The 21,012-nt window shown below is 35.4% G+C and overlaps 1 protein-coding gene and 1 pseudogene across 3 annotated transcripts in view; both read right to left on the bottom strand.

The window, feature by feature from the left end:
- Positions 1–1,989: 1,989 nt before the first annotated feature.
- KIAA1549 (KIAA1549 ortholog) overlaps positions 1,990–21,012 on the bottom strand; it is a 154,212-nt gene continuing 135,189 nt past the window's right edge. The window contains exons 18-20 of one of the 3 annotated variants that reach the window (XM_074267802.1): positions 16,755–16,912; positions 9,993–10,141; positions 1,990–2,745 (exon numbers count right to left, since the gene is read on the bottom strand). In XM_074267802.1, coding sequence (XP_074123903.1) covers positions 2,488–2,745; positions 9,993–10,141; positions 16,755–16,912 — 565 coding nt within the window. In that variant the 3' untranslated portion in view covers positions 1,990–2,487. Of the gene's footprint in view, positions 2,746–9,992; positions 10,142–13,865; positions 15,089–16,754; positions 16,913–21,012 lie in introns of those variants that run through there. The other 2 variants (XM_074267801.1, XM_074267803.1) reach the window with 2 other exon arrangements.
- Positions 14,055–15,063, bottom strand: LOC141543013 (heme oxygenase 2 pseudogene; annotated as a pseudogene).

Below are 21,012 nucleotides of genomic sequence, written 5' to 3'. Positions count from 1 at the left end.
TGATTTGGACCTCTGGAAAAGCTTATGGGCACTTTTTCAAGTTGTTTTTTTTTTTATAACAAATGTCATAAATTTGAAGGAAATGCTAAATTTCAGTTTTTGAAAACAAAGATGTATTTTCTTTTCCCATCCAAATTCATAGACTTTCTGAAATCTAGCCACAGACCCTTGGGACTAAAAGAAAAGGGAGGGAATAATAATTTATTAAGCACCTACTGTGTGCTAGGCACTGTGCTAAGTACTTTACAAATATTATCTCATTTGCTTCTCACAACAACCACAGGAGGTAGATGCTATTATTATCCTCATTTTACAAATGAGGGAACTGAGGCAAACAGAGATAAAAATTGTTCAGGGTCACATACCTAGAAACTGTTTGAGGCTGGATTTGAATTCAGGTACTCCTGACACCAGACACTGTGCCATTTATGTGGGAGACTACAACTCCTACATTAAGAACCCATGATCTAACCTAACCCCTTTATTTTACAGTTGAGGAAAACAAAATGTGATTAAATTCACAAAAGAAAAAAAAGTAAGCTTTTAATGAAAACCAATTTTTCCTGTTCTGGGTGTTCTTACAAAACTGACTTGAATTTTTCATTTTCAAGATCTGCCTTACACATAGTAGGTAGTTTAGTAAAACCTTGCTAAATTGAATCTGTAATTTTGTTTTTTGGTCTATAAACTACTTTCTGTTTTTCAAATTAGCTGTACTCTGCTAGAAGAGTCTGTGCTATTGAGCAATCAGTCCCCTGGTCCTAAGAACATTATGTGTCTTTAAAAAACAGGGATATTTGGGTCATAACTTCCTTGTCCTTAGGTTCACATATCAGCCTCAAGCTGAACAAGACATTTCTTAATTTTTTCTTTAACCCAAACAATGCTCAGAATGAAGTCAAGATATAGGTCAAACTTTCTGAGGTTTTCTTTTCCTTGTCCAATCTATTACAGAGAAGTCAGGCTGACTGAGTGCTACTGGAAACATGATTTCTAGCAATGCACTCGTTTCAACAAAATGCTATTTTTTAAAAAACAAAAAACAAAACAAAAGCCAAATATAACAATTTGGAATATCCTAGGCTTCACTGATCTCAAACAAAACAAAACTTTGCTTAGGTGGCATTGTAGAATTAACTAGAAAGAAAGAGAACATCAGAGATCACAAAAGATCAAAGACCCTATTGTAAAGAAGAAAATCAGAACTGGAGACATGTGAAGTGATTTGCTCTGGTTCATAAAATGAGTGATCTCTGACAAAGCTGGGATTCAAATTCAGGATCTGTGACTCCTTATCTTAAGAATTTGTGAATTCAAAATCAACAGTGCAAGTTACAAGTCAACAACGATTTGCTAACCGAATCAAACTACTTCACTTTATAGAAATGGATTTTATAAAGAATGGTATTTTTTTTCCCCCTGAGGCTGGGGTTAAGTGACTTGCCCAGGGTCACACAGCTAGGAAGTGTTAAGTGTCTGAGATCAGATTTGAAATTGGGTCCTCCTGAATTCAGGGCTGGTCCTCTATCCACCTCGCCACCTAGTTGCCCCCAAGAATGGTATTAATTAACCTTGGATTCCATTGATAAATGAAAACACCTGATTTAGAAAAAAAAATGAATTACACATAAATATGAATTTAAATCTAGTCTGTGACAGATTTCCAATAACCAAATAAATATTAAGCCTTTTTTTTTTTTTTTAAGGGAGGTTTTCTTTTCCTGCAGAGAATGAATCTTTCAATATATCCTTGCAATAAATGGCCATGATTTCATTTCACAGAAAGATCAAGGAACACTTAGAGCAGCAGCACCAAGATACAAGGAGGAGACATGCAAAGGACGGTTTCATTTGGAATCGTCTGGCACTTAAGAGCTTCCCCATTTTGGTTTCTGATTAATCATTCGCTTTCCCCTCCTCTTCTCTGGACAATCCTATTATTCTTGCTGTTAGTACTACTATTACAATGAGTTTCTATGAAGACAGGAAAAAAAGTCAAGCTTTTAATAAAATGTCCTTGAATTCTTTTTCCCTCCCCAGAAAACAAAGCAGCAACATGATCAATACTTATCTGAACTACAAAGCCTTAATAATGAAAAATGCTTGATTCCTTTAATCCCTTAATCCATCTACAAATTTTAATCTCTTTTTCTTAAATAGTCTGATCTGGGAGTTTTATCATCTTGCTTTACTGTTGTTTTTTTGGTGGAGTGTTGCTTTTGACCTAAAACGTAGCAGTTGGCTGAATCCAGGTGGTCATGAAATGGCCAACATATTAAACAGGTTTACAAATGGTGAAGTGGTAACTTGCGGCATCTTCTGTCTTTAAAACTTGCCATTTTCCCTCCCTCCCCACACAAACACACATATTGGTATCTTGTACACTAGAGGTTCACCCCTATTATAAAACAACAACTCAGTTGGCTTCCTTTCAGTCTTACTTCCATAGGAAGCAGATACTTGGCAAATTTGCAAGGGAAGGATGGATCAGCTATGGAAGTTCTGCACTGTCGCCTGTTTCTGGGAGAGTCGAAGGAGCTCCTCTCGAATGGCTTTGATGAGAGAAGCAGAGGAATGCCCTGGTTGGAGATCTTCTGTAGAACTGGTGTTGTTGTAGCACAGCCCTGGCCCCTGGAGGCTCCTGTGGGGGAGGTGGGTAGGGGGTGCGGAGGGCTCTCTACTTGAAGTCCTTGGCACCTGAAACAATGGTGAAGAAGAATACTCTTGGTGTCCAAGCCCATGAGCCTGAAAAAACACAGCGAGAATTACTATACTTCTTGAAGAAAGAGTACTAGAACACAAAATGAAACAGCTAAAGATAGAAAAGTCCTTTTATCACCTTCCCCCTATTTCCCAATCTCCAACTCAGATTCAGCTAGGTCAGTTTTCATTCTTATCTTCCCCCACCCCTTTACCTGAAGCTGGAGGGAGAGGGCATGGCAGCAGTGGTAGCCTTCCCACCAGAGAAAGTATGAATATGTCAATGTGGGGTGATAGGAAGGCAGGATCCTTTGGGATAGGAATAGACTTGGCTAGAAATGAACTGAGGAAGCAGGAAAAGTTACTTTCACAAACCTTTGAAAGATTCAAGATTTCTAATCAATGTGATGACCAATCATGAGTCTAGAAGATTGATGATAAAGTAAGTACCTACCTCCCTGACACAGAGAGGTGATGAATTTCAAGATAGAGGATGAGATCTACATTTTTGGACATAGACAATGCAGGAACGTTCTGTTTGAGTATGCATAATAGTTACAAAAATTCTGTTTTTCTTGTTGTTTTTTTTCTAATGGGGGTTGGGTAGAGTAGTAGAAAAAGAAAACATATATTAATTTAAAAATAAATTAAATATTAATAATCTCTCTTGTGTATATATTCTGATGGACGTGACTCTTTTCAACAAGATGATTCAGGCCAGTTTCAATGATCTTGTGATGAAGAGAGCCATCTACATCCCCTAGAGAGAGTGAATGTGGATCATAACATAGCATTTTCACTCTTTTTGTTGTTATTTGCTTGCATTTTATTTTCTTTCTCATTTTTTCCCTTTTTTGATCTGATTTTTCTTGTACAGCAAGTTAATCGTGTAAATATGTATACATATATTGAATTCAACATTTTTTAAAAAACCTGTTTAATATATACTGGATTACTTGTCATTTAAGGGAGGGAATAGAGGAAAAGGGGAAAATTTGGACTACAGAGTTTTGCAAGGATCAATATTTTAAAATTATCCATGCTTATGTCTTTAAAATAAGAAAATTAATTGTTTTTTTGCTGAGGCAGTTGGGGTTAAGTGACTTGCTCAGGATCACACAGCTAGGACATGTTAAGTGTCTGAAGCCAGATTTAAATTCAGGTCCTTCTGACTTCAGCTTCAATTTAAAAAAATTAAAAAAAAAAAAAAAGATTCCTTAAAAAAAAAAATAGCTTCTATTTAAAGCTGACAGAGTGTCAAGTAAGTAACCCAGGAGTTCTGTGGTGTGTCACAAGGATTGATGGGGTTTCTCACTCACTCTAGGAAGTTATAGGGGGTAAAGTTGAACACAAAATGGAAGAAGGGATGGCAATGAAGTTTAGAAAAGAAGCAGGACATGGATGTGAGAAAAACACACAAAAACCCCAAATATATATAGAGAGATTTTAAAAAATCTACTTGCTCTTTGTATGTTACTTATGGAAAAGAGCAATATGAGCTAAAAACAAAAACAAAACATCACAGTATATTGGTTAACATTTATACTTCACAGGTAAGTCAACAAGAACTGGCAGCATTATTTAGACATTTGTTATAGTTTTTAACTAAAATCTCTCCTTCTAGATGTGTATGTATTCAACAGGGCCAAACAAGGGTTTCAATGGTTCTTCAGTAAATTATTGATCTGGTATTTCAGAGAATGTCTTGCCCTTGGGCTAAGTAAAAGGATGCCTTTAAAAGAATGTAACACATAGGTCAAAATTACTTACAACCACTTGAGGAAACATTCAGATTTCCTTCCATTGAAATTAGGATGTAGAGTTTGGGAAACTTTTAATTTGTATGTCAAGGGTTGGAATTTCAGGTAATATAATTCTATCAGTATGAGTTAATACCTTCTCTAGAATGCCTAGTTTCAGTGTTGCTTAGAACACTGAGAAGTTAAATAATATGCCTAGGGTCACAAGACAGCCAGAATGTCAGATGTGGCACTGGAGTTCAAATGTTCCAGCCTTCCAGGTAAGCCCTAGAGGAATTTTTGCCCCAAAGCCTTGTTAAATGGTTGAGTGCCTCTCCTTGAACAATATTTCAGGGAAGTATCAACCATGGTTCACTTAACTCCCTCCTTCTTCATAGGCAGCCATCATTGCTCAAATCCTTGATGCTCATTCACCCTTTCCTTTTTTCTACCCCAGCTTGTTCTTCTAGAACCATGATCAGATTAATTCTGCCATTATTCCAGGATGGCACATGTCAATCTATTCTCCTATAACTCCACTTCCTATCTCATTAGTTTTCAGGTCAGAAGCATTCCCTCCTTAGATACCACTTCTGAATAGGAGTTGTTTTCCCCAATCTGGGGAAATTTCCCCCATAAGCTGTTAAGGGGCAGAGACAATACTTGCTTTTGTATTTGCTTGGCACAAAGTAGGTCCTTAATAAATACTTTTTATTGATTGATAAGATATTAAATATGGAGTGGAAAGAATTTCTAAGGTCATATAGTTCAACTCTTCCATTTTATAGGTAAAGAAGCTAAGTGACTTTCATTCATTTATATAGAAAGAGATATCTTGTTGCATCCCCAATAAATGCTTTTTGGATTTTAAAGTGATTCTCCTCAATGCTTTTGATATTATATGTCTAAATAAGAGTTAATGAATTAAGACAAAAAAATATACCTAAAGCTATGGCTGGGGTTAAATTAGCCTCTAGCAGTGATTACTGGAAACTTTATAATCTCTAGTCCACCAAAAAATGATAGAGATACATTAAAGTGATTATTTTTCAACATTAGAGAATAAGTTGGTTGCTTATTATAGCTTTTTGTTGCTCAGTCATTTCTCTTCATGATCCCATTTGGAATTTTCTTGGCAAAGATACTGGAGTGGTCAGCCATTTCCTTCTTTAGCTCATTTGACACATAAGGAAAGGGAAACAGGGTTAGTTAAGTAACTTCTCCAAGGTCATACAACTAGTAAGTATCTAAAACCAGATTTGAACTTAGGAAGATGAGTTTTCCTGACTCCAAACCTAATGAACTATTCAGTTGTACCATCTAGCTGTTCTAAATTAATCAACCTCTGAATTTCCCCACACCCTTCCACGTTGTTTATTTATTTTATTTATTTTTTGCTGAGGCAATTGGGATTAAATGACTTGCCCAGGGTCACATAGCTAGGAAGCGTTAAGTGTCTGAGATCACATTTGAACTCAGGACCTCCTGACTTCACTTCTACATTGTTTAATCTTTTGAGTCATGCCCAACTCTCTAAAACACCATTTGGCAAAGATACTGGAATGCTTTGCCATTTCCTTCTCCAGCTGCCTTTTTTTTTTTTTTTTTTTTTAAACAGATGAGGAAACTGAGGCAAATAGGGTAAAGTGACTTGTCTGGAGTCACACAAATAATAAGTTTTTGAGGTCAAATTTGAATCCAGGTCTTTCTGACACCAGATCCATTATGCCACCTAGTTGCTTTCCATATGGCAAAAAATCATGTTATTTATATAATGAGTTCCTTTAATGGTATTTCACAAATGCAAAATACTTTTTTTTTTTTAAACTGGGCAAAGTACTAAAGCCACATGGCTGAAATCTATATTAAGACACTCTATAGGAGAAAAACATTCTAAAGATAACTTTCTATACATGAATAAAATTTGTGCTATAATAAAAAGGGTCCTGGATTTCAAGTTAAGGACTTTAATAAATTATAGAAGAAAAACAACTTTTTTTTTTTTTTTTTTTTTTTAAACACTCTGATCAACACAATGATAAGCCACAAGTCCAAAACAATGGAGATAATCACACCTTTCAACTTCTAAGTAAGAGATTAGGAGAAAGAACTTAAAACACAGAGACATGTATTTTTCAAACATGGTTAAAGTGAGAATTTGTTTTCCAGACTAGTGAGGTATATATTGAGGAGTTTGTTTTTTAAAAAAATTAGCTCAATGTGGGGGTGGGGAAAGAGTGGAATGGATGGAGCCATTTACAAAAATACTTGTTATTTGAAAAAAATTTTTAAGAATTATTAAAAAAAAATTAAAGAACCTAAATTTAAATGCTAGCTCAGCTATTTACCACTAAGGCAAACTTCAACAAGTTGATTAATAGTTCTTTTTTTCCTCATCCATAAAATAAGGGATATATATATATTATATTAATCATAAAATTCTTTTCAGTTCTAAATCCTTTCATTGGTGAGATGGGAAACTATAAATATGAAATGTTGAGGAAGACATATAGAATATTTTCATTAGTTTTGCTTAGTTCTTTTTTCTTCTTTATAACAAGGAAAACTATACTATTGGGAGAAAGGACTTATCTAGAAATGACTATAATGTACAAACAAAAGATATCAATGAAACTTTTTTTTTTTAAACAAATTCTCCGTTCCCCAATTATCTGAAACATTATTTTGCTTGCTCAAGTATAGAATGCAATCTAATTCCTTCATGTTAAAGTAAGAAAACTAAAGTCTAGAAAACTTACGTGATATGAACAAGGTTATATACAAAGTATATGCATTGTAAATTCATTTAACTGAAGTTTTGGCATAATGTCAAAGATGAGTCAGGCAGCCTCCTCAGAGACAGAAGAAACTATTCTTTAGAAAAACAGATGAGGACATTTGCAGAAAGTACTTGTGCCAACATGATAAAAGGTTTGCATTCACATACTAGTTAAATTTTCTCTCAAGGATAAAGACTACCTTCTTATGGAACCAGTGATGAGGTGAGCTAGCTATCTCAAAATTAGTTGGCTATTTGAAATGCCTCAAATGTCACCTAGGAAGACATCACTAATGAGAATCTTTTTTGAAAAAAAACCTACTACAAATTACATATAGTAATTAATGCAGGCAAATAAAATAATATATATTTAAGTAATTATGATTTCATGTATGTATAAATAAATGTCACCTAAAAGTCCACTTTGGCTAATTCTTGTCATATCTTCTGACCATAAGTATACTCCAAAGCTCTGTCCTGATCTTTCTCTTCCATTCTCTTGACATTCTCACTAGGAAGCTTCATCAGCAACCAAGGGTTCCATCATCATTTCTGTATAGATGACTCTCATATTTCCATTTCGAATACTAGCCTCTGTTCTAAGCTCAAGGCTATATCAACTGTCTGACATTTCTAACTGGATAGCCTATAGTTATCTTAAACACAACATTTCTTCAAAAAGCCATCTGCTTTCCTAAATTCCCTATTTTTGTTGAGGGCACTACTAATTTTCTAGTCTCTTAAGTTTGAAATTTTGATACCAAATTTCAACTTTTTACACTTCCTCAAACCACACTTTGTTCTGTCTTTCCTAGTCTACTGTATAGCCTCCTTTTTGATATCCCTGCCTTAATCACGTCCCTTTTTCTCCAATCTACTATGCGGCCACTAAATTAATTTACTATGATATATAAAAAGTTCAAGAGACATAGTTTCTGGATATTTAATAATTTTATTAATTATGTTTGCAAATAACTAATAAAAGGATGATCATCTGGCTTTCTCTCCTTAACCAAAGATCATAGAACCCACTGAATGCTTACATTCCCATGGAGGAGTGGGTATTCCAAACCTAAATGGATTATAATATTATAATCTGATTGATCAAATCTGATTGACTGGCCACTAATGAAAATGAATATTATAAGGAAGGGTGGTCTTATTCTAATGAAGGAACTCTGATCACTCAGTCTTGATCAAAGAGACTTATTTATACCTATATTATCCCATCTAGGGCAAGCTAGAAAAAAGAGGGAATCCAATTCCACCCAGATCTGTCTGACTAAAACATAATGGGCCAGAATCCACCAATTCATCTAAACTAGAATTTCTTTACCTTTTGATCAGAATTAAGTTTTCTATCTTATTATCACCCCTGCATTTCAAAGGCTGTCTAAATAACTTCTAGGGGCTGATTTCTAAATGAGGAAATAAGGGGAAAAATCTTAGTCCTAATTCAATAATGATACAAGAGGAAAAAACATTTCTCTCATTTTCTAACGCAGAGATCTGACCATGTCACCTTTCTACTCAATAGACGACAGGCATTACTTACTATTTCTAGGATCAAATATATAGGTTTCCATTTAAAGCTCTTCACATGCCCTTTCCTAAATTTCTAGTCTTCTTACACATAACTCTCCTCTTCTCTCTATCATCTAGCCACAGTGGTCTATTTGATGCTCCTTGAACAGGTCACTCGATCTCCTTTCTCTGGGGCTTTGCAAAGGCTATCCGTTATACCTGGAAGGTTCACTCTCCTCAACTTCATTTCTCAGATACTTGGTTTCCTTCAAGTCTCAGCTCAAGGGCTATCTTCTGCAGGAGATATCTCCTGCTCCCATCCCTCACTCCTAGATTCTCCATCTCCCCATCCAAGGTAACATGATGATACAAATTGTTTGCATGTACCATGAATAGAAAACTCTATATGTATCTGTTGTCTTCCCCATTAATAATGGTTATTAATAATAATAGCTAGCATGTACATAGTACTTTAAGATTTTCAAAGCACTTTACATATATTTCATTTGACCATCACAATTCTGTGAAGTAAATGCCACAGTCACATAGTAAGTGTCTGAGGCTAGATTTGAACTCAGCTTTTACTGAAAATAGTCCAGTTCTATGCATTGTGATATTAGAATCCAAGCTTCTTGAGAGCTGGAACTATTTTGTTTTTGTCTTTATATTCCTAACTTAATATGGAACCTGACTTCAAAAGTGCTTAATAAATAACTGACTTATTGATTATGATCTAACATCTATTTCAAAGAAAATAGGACATTTTATTAAAGAGAACAGAAACTAAAAATAATTTACCTCCCACTTTTGACTTTATGATTTTGTAATTAAAACCAAAAATCTGAATATCAGATAAGAAGACACAAAACAAATAGACTGCTATTGTTATTATTTTATTAAAATTTATTTTAGTTTAATAGTATTTAAATTTTTTTCCTCACCTTTTTATTTATGCTTTTTGATGATTTCTTTTACAGTATCAATGGCATCATCATTTTCATCAAAATGGTTTAGATTCTATAGTTTTAACAGGGGATTACAATTCGTAGTTTGTTAATTTGTTGAGAAAACTTTTTATAACAGAAAATTATTTTTGGTTTTGGGGTTTTTTAAGGAACATGGAGGAAAACAGCCAAGAGAAGGAAAGAACAAAGCAAGATAACAAAGTAGCTGAGAAAGAGTGGAAAGGAGAATCACAATATCTAAATTATGTCTGAGATTTTAATATGATTCAAACACAAACTACTCACAGCATCTCTCCTCCCAGATTCGTCTTCCCCATGATAGGAAGGCCATCCTGGCCCACTATACTGGCCTGTTCTGCTGGATGAAATCTCTACTGGCTGTGCCCCGATCCTGCTGGCGATGCCCACCTGCGTGAGATGCTGCATCTGTGAACCTTAAGAATAAATACCTTTGTCAACATTGTCATGGTCACTTAGCATGCCATGTGGACTTTACAAACATTCTGGTTAATGAGGCAAACAATGAGGACCAATATTTCTGTCCTACAAAAAACAGAATCTTTGTTAAGTAAATTCTTGCTTCAGCATTTTTTTTAATTTTATTTTTTATTATAGCTTTTTATATACAAAACATATGCATGGGTAATTTTTTACACTGACCTTTGCAAAACCTTCTATTCCAATTTTTTCCCTTCCTCTCCCCATCCCTAGATGGAAGGTAGTTCCATACATGTTAAATATGTTAAAGTATATGTTAAATACAATATATGTATACATATTTATACAGTTATCTTGTTGCATGGGAAAGATTGGATTTAGAAAGAAGGCAAAAATAACCTGAGAAGAAAAAAACAAAAATGCAAGAAAACAGGAACAGAAAGAGTGGAAATATTATGTTGTGGTCCATACTAATTTCCCAGTGTTCTTTCTCTGGGTGTAGCTGGTTCTGTTCATTACAGATCAATTGGAACTGATTTCAGCATCTCTTTCCTGAGACATAGAGGTGACCCTGAACCTACAAAACCTATGCTTGCAAATAGTGGGCTGGTTGGAAGGTCCTACCAGTCTGAGAATGTTTCAAACAAGTACGGCCCTGGTGACAAAATGCATGTGTATTGTCAAAGGATACTCCTCTCCCAAATTAAATTTAGATGTTCAGCACTGGAGAGCTAGCCATAGTAACTCCAAAAGATTTACTACTAAGCCACATAACAGATATACTCTGCTTTGGTAGAGGATGTTACCACATCAAGGAAACCACATATTAGTGATAATAGATAAATAGGTTTGGATCACTTCTAAGTGGGCTAGAGGATCCTTCTGGAGGAAGTCAGAGATACCTGAAGTATAGCACAAGAACCAAAAAGAGAAATCAGGGGGAGATTTGTCCAAAAGGCATAGTTATAATTTACATTAATTGCATGCTGGATCATGACTTCTCCAAAGTTTTACATTTAGCATGTTTTCAGAGTAATTAGAACATTTCAAGTAATAAAGCAGTTTCTCTAAAATGAGAAATCATCCATCTGTCATAGCATTTATGCTAGGACAGAAATAATCTATGAGCTCATTGTGTATATATGTGTGTTAATTTTTTTTTGAGAAAACTAAGGTTTTTTTTTTATTAAAGCTTTAATTTTCAAAACATTATGCATGGATAATTTTTCAACATTAACCCTTGCAAAACCTTGTGTTCCAATTTTCCCCCTCTTCCCTCCACTGCCCCCCCCAATGGCAAATAATCCAGTATATGTTAAATATGGTAAAAATATATGTTAAATCCAATCTAGACACACATATTTATACAATTATCTTGCTGCATAAGAAAAATCAAATCAAAAATGAAAAAAAAAAGAGAAAGAAAATAAAATATAAGCAAACAACAAGAAAAGAGTGAAAATGCTATGCTGTGATCTACATTCATTTGTCACAGTCCTCTCTCTGATTGTACATGGCTCTCTTCATCACAAGAGCATTGGAACTGGCTTGAATCATCTCATTGTTGAACAGAGCCACGTCAATCAGAATGGATCATCATATTGAATGTTGGAGGGGATGTGGGAAAACTGGGACACTAATACATTGTTGGTGGAGCTGTGAAAGAATCCAGCCATTCTGGAGAGCAATTTGGAACTCTGCCCAAAAAGTTATCAAACTGTGCATACCCTTTGATCCAGCATTGCTGCTATTGGGCTTATATCCCAAAGAAATACTAAAGAGCGGAAAGGGACCTGTATGTGCCAAAATGTTTGTGGCAGCTCTTTTCATAGTGACTAGAAGCTGGAAGATGAATGGATGTCCATCAATTGGAGAATGGTTGGGTAAATTATGGTGTATGAATGTTATGGAATATTATTGCTCTATAAGAAATGACCAACAGGAGGAATACAGAGAGGCTTGGAGAGACTTATACGAACTGATGCTGAGTGAAAAGAACAGAACCAGAAGATCGCTGTACACTTCAATGTTGTATGAAGATGTATTCTGATGGAAGTGGATATCTTCAACATAAAGAAGATCCAACTCACTTCCAGTTGATCAATGATGGACAGAAACAGCTACACCCAGAGAAGGAACACTGGGAAGTGAATGTAAATTGTTAGAACTACTGTCTATCTACCCAGGTTACTTATACCTTTGGAATCTAATACTTAACGTGCAACAAGAAAATTGGATTTACACACATATATTGTATCTAGGTTATATTGTAACATATGTAAAATGCATGGGATTGCCTGTCATCAAGGGGAGGGAGTAGAGGGAGGGAGGGGATAATTTGGAAAATGAATACAAGGGATAATATTATTTTAAAAAATTACTAATAAATTAAAAAAAAAAAAGAATGGATTATCATATAATCTTGTTGCCATGTACAGTGATCTCCTTGTTCTGCTCATTTCATTTAGCATCAGTTCATGTAAGTCTCTCCAGGCCTCTCTGAAATCATTTTGCTGATTCTTTTTTATAGAACAATAATATTCCATAACAGTCATATACCACAATTTATTCAGCCATTCTCCAAATGATGGGCATCCACTCAGTTTCCAGTTCCTTGCCACTACAAGAGGGTTGCCACAAACATTTTTGCACATGTGGGTCCCTTTCCCTTCTTTAAGATCTCTTTGGGATATAAGCCCAGTAGAAACACTGCTGGATCAAAGGGTATGCACATTTTGATAGCCTTTGGACATAGTTCCAAATTGCTCTCCAGAATGGCTGGATCAAAACTAATTCAGTTTTGAATCATAATTATTCACTAAACTTGAATGTTGTTTGGGAAAAGGAGTGTTTGGAGTGGAGTGATAGACTGGGGAAATACTCATAAGAGTGGAAAAGCTATTATCAATTTTAAAAAACACTTGGAAATGTTCTCTTTCTCTCTCTCACACATACACACACACACACAAATCAAGAAACAAATCGACAGATAAAAGAAAAGAAAAAATGCTGAAATCAAGACAAAGCTTCAGTTTTTACATATCTTAAAGTCATAAAAACAAAGTATTAGGAGGCACAGAAAGTACAGACAGTAAGAGCTCAGAACATGAGGCTGATGCGTGTTCCACCTAGTGGGAGGGGTTCCCTACTTTTTTTCTCAGATCCTTTTCTGAAAACAAATGCTTTCTGTATTGGCATGAGGAGAATACCAAATCAAGAAAAGAAATGAATATCACATTATTTCTTTGTCATTTCTCAAAAACTTACATAAAACTAGATTATAGAAGAAGCTAAATTCTTAAAATTGAGTGAGATATTTATAAGAAACATTTAGAAGTGAGTTTAATTGGTAAGTCTGTAATTATAGGTGATCTGGAGTTTTCAAAGGTTATGCCAACACAGCACAATCTCTGACACCCATCTTGATGAAAAGCTTTTGAATATAGATCTGGAGATGAACTATGGGTTTATTGTCTAATGACCAATCTGGCTAAATTCAGAAAACTATTCAAGATAAAAATCATGGAACCATAAACTGACTATAACTCATGAAGACTAGTTAGTCTACAAGAAATAGTGGAATTGTGTTGTGTGCCAGTAGAATGAGTGCCCACCCTGACAAAATCATGGACATTCTAGAAATTTCAAAGCAAGTAAAACCTTTATAAAGGAATAGATATAACATTTGTGAACAAACTATACAACATATTTTTATGATTCTTTTTTTTGGTTGTTAACTTTAGTGTGTCTCTTTTTATTGGTTGCTTGTTTTCTCAAACCCAGCTTTTTTCACCCAGAAAAAAAAAAAAGTCACCTGAGGAGGTGGTTTAGTCAGCAGGATTAGGGTAGGGGAAGGGGTGAAATGAATGAGATCATTCCTGGAGGGTACCAGGGTCTTGGGTTGCTCCTTCACATGAAGTACCAAGCCATCATTCCAGAAGCCAGGGCCACAACAGCAGTGAGGATGAGTTGAAGGTTGGGCTGCCTCAATACGACCATGACATTTTTGAAGGGGCAAGCACTACCCTCATGGGCACCTTTACCTTGTTGAGCAGCATAGTACGGGCACTTGTGGACATCTCCTTTCCCATCATGTATTGGGAGCTCTCCATCCTGGGATTCTTTGGCCAGCAAAGAACCAGCCTTATCCAGTTCATTGAAAATCTGCATGTTGTACTCGAAGGCCCTGTTAGCCTCCTCAACAACTTTCTCCTTGATCTTCAGATCCAGGTCCATGGCATTCATCTTGGCCCAATAAAACTGCTTGAACTGCTGGGCATTGTCTATATTCTCAAACAGGTAAAACTGGGTCCTTTCTACTATGCTTGGGAGCTTCAGCATCCGCTGGGCCATCTTCTTCAGTACCTGGCCCCCAGAGAGGACCCCCATGTACCGGGTGTAGGCATGGGCCACAAGGAGCTCAGGCTCATACTGCCCCACACAATGGATCCAGTCTATATAGTGCTGAGTAGCCTCTGAACACTTCACTTTCTCCTGCCAGTCCTCATCAAAGAAATACTCCATGTCCTTGGTCAGTGCTTCTTTACGGTGTAGCTCAGTAAGGGAAATACAAGGAAGTAAAGGCCGGGTGATTCTTGTTTCGGTCCATCTCTTCTTGCAGAGCTGAGTATGTGAAATAAAGTGCAGTGGTAGCTAGCTTGAAGAGATCCTTCTTGATATGGGCTTTCAAGAAATCTTTGACAAACTAGGTATTCTCAGCATGGTCATGAGACTCCTTGGTCCCATCCTTCAGAAAGATCTGTGGGTTTTGCATGGTTTTTCCATTAGGGTTTTCCGTAGCCTCTTTTTTCAGATTCATCCATTCTCTCTGATGGTGTCTCCAATTCAGATGACATTTTGGCTTAGTGCAACTCTTCAAGCTTTCTTTTACCCCTCTGGTCCTTTCCGCTCCGTCCATTGGCGTTGCCCATATTTTTATGATTCTTAAGAGGATTGTTTTGGATTCATAAAAAAGTGTTAATATTTCATTTGAAACTGAATCTATTTCTATTTTTCCCAAAATGTCTAGCTTTTCCCTCTGATGGCTTCAAAATGTGCTGAAATTTAATATTTCTATATTTGAAGCATATTATTTTTAAAGTATGTATCGCAATTTTTATTTTTTGCTTTCCAAATATTTCTTCCAGTAGCAAGGAAATAATTTTCAGAAATAAAAGAAAAGTAAGGATGGAGGGGGAAAATGAAAGAAAAATTATGTATATTTAGGTGGCTTGATAAACTACAAAATATTAATAAGAATATACATGTTAATTTTTCAGACCCAAGTTTTGGAGCACAGAATTTCACTGACTTTTTAGGAATGGTCTGATAATGATCTGGTACATTAAATATTGTGGTAGCTAGGGTTTAGGATAAGGAAAAAAAGGAACCAGAGATTACCTATTCTTACCACAGAAGTCCCAAACTACATCTGCTGCCTTGGCTTTTCAAGAGAGCTAGGGTGGGCAAAAAAGAAATGAAAAAATTGGGAAGAAAAGTAAAGAGGGAAAAGGAGGAGAAAAAGAGAAATGAAGAGTAACAGAAAAAAAAGGATTACATAAAGAGAAATCAGGAAGGGTGCCCTGGTGAGATTAACACCTTCTCAGAATATGGAGGAATCCTATCAGAGACACCAAACAATCAATATTCCCTTCCTTTCTTCTCTTCTCATTTTCCCCAACCCATACCTTAAACTGTTTTTATGAAGTTAATAAGAACAAAAACAAATCCAAAATCTAAAACAATCAATCCCTTCCTAGTTCCTTTTTTTTTTTTTTTTTTTTTTTAATTATAGCTTTTTATTTACAAGATATATGCATGGGTAATTTTTCAGCATTGACAATTGTAAAACCTTTTGTTCCAATTTTTCCCCATCTTCCCTCCACTCCTTCCCCCTGATGGCAGGTTGACCAATACATATTAAATATATTAAAGTATAACTTACTCCCTTCTTAAACAAAGAAATGAGTTGTGAATATGTCTAGGCATTCTAAAATATGTATTCATGCCCCAGAAGTTACTAAATTATACTTATCCTTTGACTTAGCTAGTCTAGATCTCAAAGAGATTAAATAAAGAAGAAAAGGACCTGTGTGTATGAAAAAAAAAATTATAGCAGCTGTTTTCATAGAAGTCCAAAATGAGAAACTAAGGATGTGTTTATCAAGTGGGGAACAGATAACTAAATTCTATAATTTGAATGTAATGGAATACTATACCATAACAAATGATAGGATGTATAATTTCAGATGAAACTGGGAAGATTTCTGTGAACTGATGCAGAATAAAGTGAACAAAATTAATAGAACATATAAACAACACAGAGAAAAACAAGTCTGAAAGACTTTCAGAACTCTAAGCAATGACATAATAGACTGAATTTCAGAGGACTACAATGAATTATAGCATTCTTCTCCTACCAGAGACATGTTGAACTTATATGCAGATTGAGACATGCCATATTTAGATATGGTCAATGTGAAATTAGGATAGCCATTTCTGAAAAACACCAGGCAATTATAAGGAACTTTTCCCATAAGGAAAAAGTGTATTTTATGAACCAGAAAATTGAAGACAGGTGCTTTGAGCAAAAACTATTAACATATGTACCTGAAGTACCTCCAACAGGCCGGGGCCGAGCCACTGATGGTATCTCTTCTGGATAGATTCCTCGGGTGGCAAATGCAGCCTCAGCTGACGACTGGGTATGCTGTGACTCTGGTGTTATCAGTTCTGAGGACTGCAGCAAACCAGGGCCAAAACTTGGTCTGAGGAAAAAAATCAGTCTGATGTCAAATGGTGCATCTTCATCCTGGCTCTGATAATTTCATTCATCTCCCCCTTATCCCTAAATAAAAGATCTCATTCTTCTAGACTGTAAAAATAAAGCAAAATTAATCACCACAAGTCTTTACAACTAAAGGTTTATTTGATATAAGTAAAGGCTGCTTCTGTTTCCCTAATCTGCATCTCCCAGAATGAAACTAAGGCCTCTAAGCTTTCCTTCATATGATTGTTTTTTAACTATTTAAGCTTAAACTTAAAACCAGTACTTAAACTGGCACTTCCTGAATCATCTTTTCAAGTTAACCATTGTTAGTTTTTTAAATAATTATGTACACTGTAAAACTTATACAAAAATAGAAATTTTAAAAGAATATGATAAAGATAGAACCAAATAGTTGATTTTAGAGCTAATTAGGAGCCAGTAGAGTTTAGTGGATAGAGAAATGACATGGGTAGGCCTATTCTTAGGAAAAGCATTTTGGCAACTGTATTGAGGATGACATTGGAGTGGGGTAAAGCTCTGAGGCAGTTAGGAGGCTAACTGGTTAGGGGAGGGATAATGGCATAAAACCAACAGAGCCTTGGCCTGACCTCAAGGAATGAGTGATCTGGCAACTTAAGAGTAAGAAGACAGATCACATTCCAAATTACAAGAGATAAAAGAATAAAGAAAATGCTTCTAAATCAGTTTTCAGATATACACGAATTTCATAAAAACAAAGCATTAGAAGGAAGAGAATTTACAGAATGAGATTAATGGGAGGAATTTCCTTTTTTCTCAGTACTTTTTTTTTTTTTCCCAATTTCCTACATAATTATAACCACTCTGTTCAATATTCTTCCAATCAATACATTCCCACACTGTTCTTTCCTAGTCTTGGACTCTTTAGGTGAGAAAAATTTTATCTGACCTGACCCAGACCCACCTAGCTACTATGCAGGCAAATTCATCTCCACCTTTAAATACTCCTACACTCTTGCTTCATCAGAGCAAAGAATTCTTTGTTTTGGACAACCAATGGCTGTGAGTTAGGCACTCCTTTCCAACTCCTTCATCCCCCTCACTACCCACACACACAGACTTCACATTTTTTTTTGGTGAGAAAGAGAGAGCAGAAACACCATGATCCTCCAAATCTCTCAGATTCTCAACCTCCTTTATCTGTGACTCCTAGTTCCACTGAAGCTGCTCTCTTCAAAATTATCAATGTTCTCCTAATTGCCAAATCTGATAGTCTTTTCTCAGTTTTCATTCTTTTTGAGCTCTCTGCAGCATTTGAAACTGTTGACAACCCTCTCATTCTGATACTTACTTTCTTCTCTATGTGCTATTGTGACACTATTCTACTGATTTACATGTCTGACTCAGTCTCTTTTTTTTTTATCACCATCATACATATCATGCTCTCTAAAAATTCTCTTTCCTGGTTACTTCATCAGTTCCTGCAGATATTTCATTATCATCTCTTTAAAGATGTCTCCCAAATCTGCAAATTAAGGCCTGGACTCTCTTGGGTCTTAGTTCTATGTAACACACTGATTAGTAGATATTTCAGACTGTATGAACTCAATGTCTAAAATAGAACTCATAGCCTTTCCTCCCAAACTCATTGTAAACTTCCCTAATTCTCTTTAGCATAGTTATATCCTTACAGTTACCCAGATTTGCAAGCTTGGCCCTCTTTCTATATATCCAATCAATTATACAGATATAATAATTTCTACCTCCTTTGCTCTGCTCAACTATTTTAATTTAAGGCCTCATTATGTTTTGCTGGACTATTACAATAGTCTTCTAATTAATTTCAAAATTTCAAAGCTTTACTACACTCTAATTTCATACTCCATACAGTAGGCAAAGTGCTTTCCCTAAAAAACAGATTTAACTATATTTAACATGTATAAAACTGCCTGCCATCTAGGGGAGGGAATGGAGGGAGGAAAGGAAAAAGTTGGAACAGAATTGAGTGCAAAGGAAAATGTTGTAAAAAAATTACCCATGCATATGTTCTGTCAATAAAAAAAAGCTATAATTTAAAAAAAAAAAGAATTTCTCAATAAATGACTTGGGTGTTAAATGAAAACAAAAACAAAAACAAAAACAAAAACAGATTTAACTGTAACTTCCCATAACTGCACTGGCTCTCTATTTTCCGCCCCCCTGAGGCTGGGGTTAAGTGACTTGCCCAGGGTCACACAGCTAGGAAGTGTTAAGTGTCTGAGACCACATTTGAACTCGGGTCCTCCTGAATTCAGGGCTGGTGCTCTATCCACTGCGCCACCTAGCTGCCCTGACTCTCTATTAACTATGAACAAAAATCATCTTTAATTCATTAGTTAACTCATCTTTAACTCTTAAGTTAATATCTTTTAACTCATTCTTTTAAAATCTCTTTTCCTTTATTTTATAAGCTATGTAACTTTTATGGCTTATAAAATATATTAATATAATTAATAAAATTAGATTATTATATAATTATAACATGATTATATTTGATGTAATAGTAAGTAAGTTGTGAGAGTGGTTCTCCAAAAGCTTGTCAATTATTATCTTGGAATATCTTCAACTAATCAAAGAACTTTTTAAACTGTGGTGTCTAGACTGAACCATACTTATAGTAAAAGGATGGATCACTAACAGAAGACAAGTCTACATTCACTGCCCTAATTCTATACACCATCTCTCTCAATGCAACCTGAGGTTACATTTGCTATTTAGATGCTATATTACTCATCTGATTTATCTTTTTCAGGTGAATTGCCAGGTAGCCATGTTCCACTCATCTTTTTTAATGATTATTTTTTTTTAACCCAAGTTAAAATAGCCTTTCTATTAATTCCTGTTCAGTTTCATTTTGTAAGATTAGGCCCAAGGTTTATGATACCATTAAGTAGGCTCTGACTGCTGCTAAAGATTCTTATATTTCATACAGTTGAAACACTGCTGGATCTTCTCTCAAATTCTGCCACTTAACCACCTGTGTGACAGTGGGCAAGTGGTTTAACCTTTCAATGCCTCCATTCACAAAAATGTAAAATGAAAGATTAAAAGGACTTCTAAGGTCCTTTCCATCTCTCAGTATATACTATGATCCTTCACTTATTTCCCCAAATATCTTCCAATTCCATACACACTTTCAGGAGATGACCTGCTTCCCTATACTTGAGATTATGATCATAACCTCACTTATCTTCTCTCTACTTCTCTACTCATTTTTTATTCTTTCCCTTTGGTTAGAGTTATCCTTTCTCCTTTTCTCCTGCAGACTCAATCAACACTAATTTTATTAATATCTTTAATATCTCCCACTCCTGTTTGTCTCCTTCTCTCTTCAAACACACAAAGGTTTCCTCTACCTCAAAAAGTCTTTTGTCAACTTCATGGTACCTTTTTGATACCAGAAGCTAGCATCTTATTTCTACCTATTTTTTCCCCCTGTGGAATATCTTGGATGAATCATATCTGTTTCCTCATTTCTACACTACCTCTGTCATTTGTTTCCCTGTAATCTGGCTGTCACAGAAATAATTCCCACCTTCACTGATCCATCCCCCAGAAAGTCTATGTTCTTGCCTTCTTCTTTTCCAAATCCTATCTATCCTTGCCTGCTTAGATTTAATACCAGTTTTTTCATGAAACTCTCCCAGATAACCCCCATTGGAAATTATCTTTCTCTACTCAAAACTCCTATGGCACTTCAGGTCATATGATCCATAAGATTATACAACCTTTTGAGCTGTTGGAAGAGCTTATATAAATCATCTAATCTGAGGATCTATTTACAGGAAACAGAAAGGAGTTCCAAGAAATAATGGTAGAGTTCAAACTAGAATGAAACTCTGCTAATTCCTAATCTAATTCATTTACTGCTTCAGTGATCTTGTCTAGGATTTGAAGATTCAAATGGACTTAAAATGTTCCATTTTCAGAAGAAAAAAAGACAATTTGATTACCTAGCAAGGCTGAATTTTAACCACAATATGTGATACTAATTTCAGGCAATGAAATCTCATGATGTCATACTTGTAAATGTTTATTTACTGTAAGTCTTTCCATAAGCATTGATCTATCCAGCCAAAT

This window comes from Sminthopsis crassicaudata, chromosome 5, assembly GCF_048593235.1.
Source record: "Sminthopsis crassicaudata isolate SCR6 chromosome 5, ASM4859323v1, whole genome shotgun sequence".
NCBI lineage: Eukaryota > Metazoa > Chordata > Mammalia > Dasyuromorphia > Dasyuridae > Sminthopsis > Sminthopsis crassicaudata.
Note: the sequence above shows the minus strand (reverse complement) of the source record. Positions and strands in the feature narration are given on the sequence as shown.